This window comes from Palaemon carinicauda, chromosome 31 (genome assembly GCF_036898095.1).
Source record: "Palaemon carinicauda isolate YSFRI2023 chromosome 31, ASM3689809v2, whole genome shotgun sequence".
Lineage (NCBI taxonomy): Eukaryota > Metazoa > Arthropoda > Malacostraca > Decapoda > Palaemonidae > Palaemon > Palaemon carinicauda.
Genome location: NC_090755.1, coordinates 49739146 through 49746645, shown reverse-complemented (window position 1 = coordinate 49746645; position 7500 = coordinate 49739146). Strand labels below are relative to the sequence as shown.

General features: G+C 31.3%; 1 protein-coding gene across 1 annotated transcript; it reads left to right on the top strand.

Annotated features, from left to right (window-relative positions):
- Window positions 1–197: 197 nt before the first annotated feature.
- LOC137624958 (keratin-associated protein 19-8-like) lies at window positions 198–686 on the top strand. The gene is made up of 2 exons (XM_068355892.1): window positions 198–235; window positions 423–686. The coding sequence occupies exons 1-2, from the start codon at window positions 227–229 to the stop codon at window positions 645–647; spliced, it is 234 nt and encodes a 77-aa protein (XP_068211993.1). The 5' UTR covers window positions 198–226; the 3' UTR covers window positions 648–686.
- Window positions 687–7500: the final 6814 nt, after the last annotated feature.

The window sequence follows — 7500 nt, the reverse complement described above, 5'->3', positions numbered from 1 at the left end:
ATTATGAGGGATTTGTTTTGCTAATCCATCACATAACAACTCCACATATAAATTTGAACATGGCACATATTCCACATATAAAAAAAATATCTCTACATATAGTTTCCAAATAGAGATAGTTGGAAACTCACAACACTGCAATGTACCTTGTATAAATAGGCATTGTTGACGAGTCCTGATAAACAGTTTCCTAGAATCAACCGAGAAAACAACAAACCTTTCCACCATGAAGATGGTAAGAATAATAGGATATATAATCTATAAATATTTTGAATTACGGCTAAAAGTAAGCGTTGTTACTTAAATTACTTTTAATGCAGATTATTCTGATTCATCTTATATAGATATGTTATCAGAGCAGTTGTTCGACTTACGTTTAACACGAAAGGACTGATAACTGATTCCCTGGATATCTTTTCCAGATCAGTGTTGCCCTTTTGGCGTTGGTGGCCCTTTTCACCCTCCTGGAACTGACTGGAGCCCTTCCAGCACCTGGACCCAGCAGACGCCTCTTCTTTGGAGGTAGTCCCTATGGCTTCGGTGGCTATGGCTACAGACCTTCCGGATACGGATTTGGATACAGTGGATACAGCGATGCCTTTGGAGGAATTGGTGGCTATAGTAGTTTTGGTGTCTTTTACGGATGATGAAACTATTCCACAGATATATGTGAAGTCGAAATATCAACTGCCCTTCTATACTACGTATTATTTTAAAGAAAAAAAAAAGTACTATACTTCTAAGATTTATAATAAAGCTTATATTTTTTAATAACAAGTTTGTGTTTATTATTCCTGTCCTGAAAGAGACAATCAAAACAAAATTCAGTTACAAATATGCTGTAAAGTCTTGTAATTTATGTACTTCACGAGGAATTGATGTTTCAATAACAGTAGAACATTAGAAATGAAATAAAGTGATAGTCTCAATATAAGTGCATCTGGTTATCCAAGTCAAAGACAGTGCTGAATGTCAATTTAGATACGTCTATGCTCTTGTTAAATGTAAAAGTCATCTTGTACATAAACGACTTAATTGTAATTGACACCCAATCCACCAGCTCTTCCTATAAGTTCATTGACAGCCAAGACGTATTTACCTCGATTTCAAGTACTTGTACAAGGACGCTGAGATCGATGCTTAAGTAACCTTAAAGGTGGATCTTGAATAGCTGTAATCAAAACTTTTTAATCCCCTTTGTACAAGATCAAGCTTACATGATGATCAAGACGTTAAGACTCAAAGGCATTGTTCTTTTCCATGACACGAGCCTTTTTTGGGGAGAGATCCATATATGTATGAAGTGTCATGAGTACAAAAGAGACCAATAGCATCTGACTCCATCCAGTTTCCATACTCAACTCTGAATTCACAACATAAAATAAAACCTATCTTGAGTGAAATGGATTCTGAAAAGTTTTTTTTTTTTTTTTCAGCAAGCAATTAAAACGTGGGCTTCTACTCTATGAGCATTATAACATAAAGGTACTAGATTCATAAGTCCACTGGTGAAACACTGGTTTAAATAGGCAAGTATGCGTCCTTTATGTCAAATTGCAGTTGCAAAGAAAGTCATGCTTCCTTAACAATAAAATTACTAATTCTGTCTTTCAAATGTGTTATAGAAACACAGGGATGACACTCAAATTAGGAAATATTTTTCTAAATCCAATAAACCAGTGGTTTAATTTGCATTTCTTGTAATAATAAAATAATGATAGGATTTAATTTCCCATTGCCAGTAATTAATAAAAGCCAAAAATCAATAGAATAGAACTTAAAAGTGTTGAGATTTATCCACAAAAAGCATTTAACATTAAATTCACAATTATTGATCATATCAACAACAAAAATGGATAACAATGACACGTACGGTAAATCTGTCATCTTGCACTATCACTATTTATATTGGATGATAGGTAGTAGGCTGGCCAGGGCACCAGTCACCCGTTGAGATGCTAGCACTAGAGAATTATTGGGCCTTTTGACGGTCCAGACAGTACTACATTTGATACCCTCTCTCGTTACGGCTTATTTTGTCTTTGCCTACACACATCGAATAGGCTGGCCTATTCTTTACACATTCTCCTCTGTCCTCATCCACCTGAAAACACTTGAGATTACCAAACAATTCTTCTTCGCTCAAGGAGTTAACTACTGTTGCTTGGTGGCTACTTTACTTTCGGTAAGGGTAGAAGAGACTCTTTAGCTATGGTAAGCAGTTCTTATATGAGGACACTCCAAAATCAAACCATTGTTCTTTAGTCTTGGGTAGTGCCATAGTCTCTGTACTTTGACCTTCCACTGTCTTGGATTAGAGTTGTCTTGCTTGAGGGTACACTCGAGCACACTGTTCTATCTTATTTCTCTTCCTCTTGTTTTTTTTTTTTTTTCAGTTTTAATAGTTTATATATGAAAGATGTAATTTAATGTTGGTATTGTTCTTAGAATATTCAATCTCGATGTTTTATTACTTTTCTTATAGTTTATTCATCTCCTTGTTTCCTTTCTTCATTGGGCTGTTTTTTCCTTGCTGAAGACCTTGGGCATATAGCATATTTCTTTTCAAACTAGGGTTATAGCTTCGCTAATAATAATAATAATAATAATAATAATAATAATAATAATAATAATAATAATAATAATAATAATAATAATAATAATAACGATCGGTTTGAAAGTGGACAGGTTTCTGATAGTCCACTAGGAAACTTTAATACAAAATTATCATTATCATTAAAATCATTATTATTATTAAGATAATTAAAATTATTAGAATTATTATTATTATTGAAATTAAATTTATTTAATTAAAATTATTGATATTATCGAAATAATTGAAATTATCATTATTCCCATGATCAGGACTTTCAGGACTTTTAATGATAACAAGAAAAAGGTAAAAATTGTGGAAGAGATGTTTGATTCACTTGATGTCTTTAGCAGGAACTAAAATCAAATCCTGATATGACGAATATTGTACAATAACAAACATTAAGAAGTGAATGAAGCATCTATGAAGATCATTGTCGGTTTTCATGATTCCTTTGTAAGATTTATGAAATACACAACGAATGGACTTGTAATGGCCTTTGACCGAATGACTAAAAGACGCAGCACATTTTGCTAATAAAACAAACTAAATCATGCTCAAAAATATTACCAGGTGCTATATATTTATAGAAGGATTGCTGCAGTTACTTTGAAAGTTTATTGCGAAAGACCTACGGAGTCAAATGTATAAATAGTTTAGTGATACCCTAAATTGAAAGCATTGTATATTTTTTTTTTTTTTTTTTTTTTTTTTTTTTGGAGAAAGCATTTCCTCAACGACGCAGACTTGTATCGCTGCAATACTTATTACATAAAGTGTTAAAGTGTGTGAAGATGAAGAAGATATTCCAATGATTTTCGTTTCGCATCTGCCTCCCCAGATACTGTTTACTGTTTGGTTCGAGGATATCACAAACCTTTGGATTCAGTTGCATTAGCATTACATCAAGTCTTTTCATACTGTTGCGTAGCTTCGAGCTGTCTGGAAGAATGGCAGACATTCAGTGGATAAAAATCAATAAGGAGGGGGAAGCGGTAAACGAGAATAATACATAAACTTCTGGGTATTTTTTGTTAAAATATCTGCTTTTTTAATTTAAACTGTTTAAATTACACGTATTTATAGACGACTCCATTATAACTCAAAATACACGTGAGTATATCAACAATATATGTATACTGTATATATGTATAAATCTATATATATATATATATATATATATATATATATATATATATATATATATATATATATATATATATATATATATATATATAAATATATATATATATATATATATATATATATATATATATATATATATATATATATATATATGTAAAATTACATATTTAAATCCATGACCTAAGAGGTCAATATGGAAGTTAGGAGCGAGTGTGAGAAATGCCGTAGTCAGTCATAAGCAGGATGCGAAACTCAAGACACTGCTATTCAGTTGCAATGTAACAATTTTCATGAAGAGTAAACACAACCAAGCCGTGAGAAAGAGTTGTCCCTCAAACGGACGTAAGTACCTTCCGGTATTAATGTTGTGCTTACACTAAATCATTAAGTGCTGAGATAACTAATTAGACTTTAACATCAATATGGATATTTTAGTCACTTTCTGGTCAAGATGTCATACGGAACGGTCATCCGACCAAACCATCTATACTCCTGTGATGGAGATGTTAATAACTGTTTTTAAAGAAATAAACTGTTTTAAAGTTAACTTACTTAGACTTATTCAGAAGAAGAAGTAACCTACCAAGTCTAACATTACACCACATTGAAGAGACATTTGACTAGAAACCTAATGTGTGTTTATAACAGTACCACGCTAACATATATACATATATATATATATATATATATATATATATATATATATATATATATATATATATATATATATATATATATGTGTGTGTGTGTGTGTGTGTGTGTGTGTGTATTTATATATATATATATATATATATATATATATATATATATATATATATATATATATACATATATATATACACACATATATATATATATATATATATATATATATATATATATATATATATATATATATATATATATATATATATATATATATATATATATATATACTATAGACTATGAATGCCATATATAGGGTTTCGTCATACTTTGTTAATTTTTCCATTAGTTGGTTAATTACATGGATATGGTCAGTTGTTGAATTACCCCCTCATAAGGCGTGCCTGCTCATTTGGTTGATTAAAGTCTAACTGTATTTCGATTTGGCCTAATATGATCTTTGTAAATATTTTATGTATTATGGAGAGTAAACTTAATGGGCAATAATATTTTTTGCCTTTTGTGTATCCTTTTCTGTGAATTAGTATAATGATAAAGTTTTATCAAATCTTAAGTATACAGTATACTTGCAGAAATTTTGAGCAAAGTTCAACGAGTTTTACTACTATGAAATCTCCTCTATCTATTTTTAAATCAATTGGTAGGCCATCTTCTCCTGCTGCTTTGCCTCTTATCATGCCTTTTAAGGGTTTTTTACGCCTCCTACTCAGATATTTCGTTATTTCTATTAAAAAAGTTTTTTTTTTTCATTATTTCGCTATTGTATAGCATTTTATAGAAATTCTCTGCAATTTTTATCACTCCTTTTGTTTTGTTGATAATATTTCCATTTTCATCCTTTAGAGGAAATTCCTGCTGGCGCCCTGATCCAAGTCTTCTTTTCATGAATTTTATGTTTCTTCCTTTCTTTAATTTTTCAGTAATTTTGGTCTGATTGTGTTTTTAATTGTTTTCTTTTTTGTTTGGATAGTTCTGCTAATTGTATTTAATCTCTTGAATTTTACCCTAATTTCCAATCTTTTTTATTAGGTTTTTTGTTTTCTGATAGCTATCTTTGATCTTGTTTAGGAAATTTTCCACCTATTCCCTGCGCTGATTCCAATACAAATTTTGTTAACTTACTGCTTTTATATTCTTCTTCACATGCTTCCGTTTCATCATGTAGTTGGGATTACCTATTTTGCATTTAACTTCAATTTTTCTCTTATTATAAGATTGGTTATCTTCATTCTTAAAATCAGGCTTTTTTTTACCTTACCTTGAATCTAGAACATTTTTGCTTCTCATCATTCTATGATCGTTTGACTTTAATTTATTCAGAAATATTACATCCATAACTAAATTACCTTTTTCGGCGAGATTAAAATCTACATCCATTTTTGTTCCTGTATTTATGCGTCTCCATGTCCATTTTGTATGTACGTCCCACTGCAGGTGGTGCTAAAATCTGTGGACTAGAATAAACCCCTTTGGAACTGAACCTTGCAACCTACAATGTCAGGACCTTATAGATAAATTAGGGTTTAATAGAACTGAGTAAAATTACTGTTAAAAAAAACCATATATCCTGTTTTAAAAGACATGAAAGGAATAAAGTGGCTATTCTTAGAAGATTTTCTTAGTTTTAGTGACAGAATTGCTGGATTAATTATCAAATTAAAAGGAAGTATAAACTGAAGATCCTTCAAACGTATGCACTAACAACATCTCATACAGAGAAACCAATAGAAACTTTTTATGAAGATCTGGAGATATCTTTGAAAAAAATATGACTCAATCTATATTTCCTTTGGATGATTTCAAAGCTAAAGTATGCTAAGAGCTTATGTGTTCTTTACTTATCGTTAATTTTTTGTTTATTTTAGCACGGTCTAAATATAACAGTTCATGGCTACCGTAAGGTCACTTGTTTCTGGAATCAATGTGTCTTACTCCGGCAAACTTTTCGTCTGCTACTTTCTTGAAGTTAGGTTGAATTCCGGATGTTTTGGGTATCCATATACATTTATTTCTTTATTAATTTACATCTGTGATAAAACTCAATCTTTTTCCAATATCTCTTATAAGAATTAAGTGGAGTTATGATAAAAAATAAATTTGCTATATAGACAGTGTTAAACGCTTTGGTAGTTGTGTTGTTAGATCTTTTAGGCCTATTGCGTCAATCAATCGTTTTATATTTGCTCAAACTGAATTAGACGAAGTGATACCATCCACTGCAGAGGTTATGCCTTAAGCATTTGTAGCAGTAGGATGTCCCAGTCATTAACATTAGGGAATACAGCATATCAAAATAATTCTCGAAAATACGATATGTTCCAAACGTTGTAAATTGGGTAGAAACAATTGGTGTTTTTTATACAATTTAGGAATAATTTTCTTGATCCCAATTAATGTAAAGGAGGCTAATTCTATTATATGTATACAGGATATGTCAAGAAAACCAACATAAAAATAATTCTAGCAAATGATAATATTAAGAGGAGCAATCATAGATTTCTGATCTCTGCCAATAGTTATTGGAGTCGTCCTTGGCCTAAGATCTATTTGTGGTGGAAATTTTGTCAAAATCTGTCAATTTGATTTGACGCTCTTTAAAATGGCGAAAAATGCGAATCCGGATTCAGAATCCAGATCCGGATCATCTCCAAAATTCAATGGGGTTCTCCACGTCCGAAGATCTATCTATGGTAAAAATTTCGTTAAAATTCGTCAAGTAGTTTTGACGTAATCCTGTCCACGGTCACAAAGACAAAATAAATAAACTAGAATCCAGATCCAAATCCAGATCACATCCAAAATTTAATGAGGTTGTCCATGACCTAAGATTTATTTGTGGTGAAAAATTTGTAAAGCTCCGTCGAGTAGTTTTGATGTTATCTTTTTAATGGTGGAAATGCAAATCCGGATCTGGAATATAGATTCGGATCATCTCCAAAATTCAATGGGGGTCATCCATGACCTAAGATCTATATGAGGAGAAAATTTCGCCAATCTGTCGAGTAGTTTTAACGTAATCCTGTCCACAGACACACAGACAAATTAATAAGAATCCAGATCCAAATCCTGATCATCTCCATAATTGAATGGGGTCG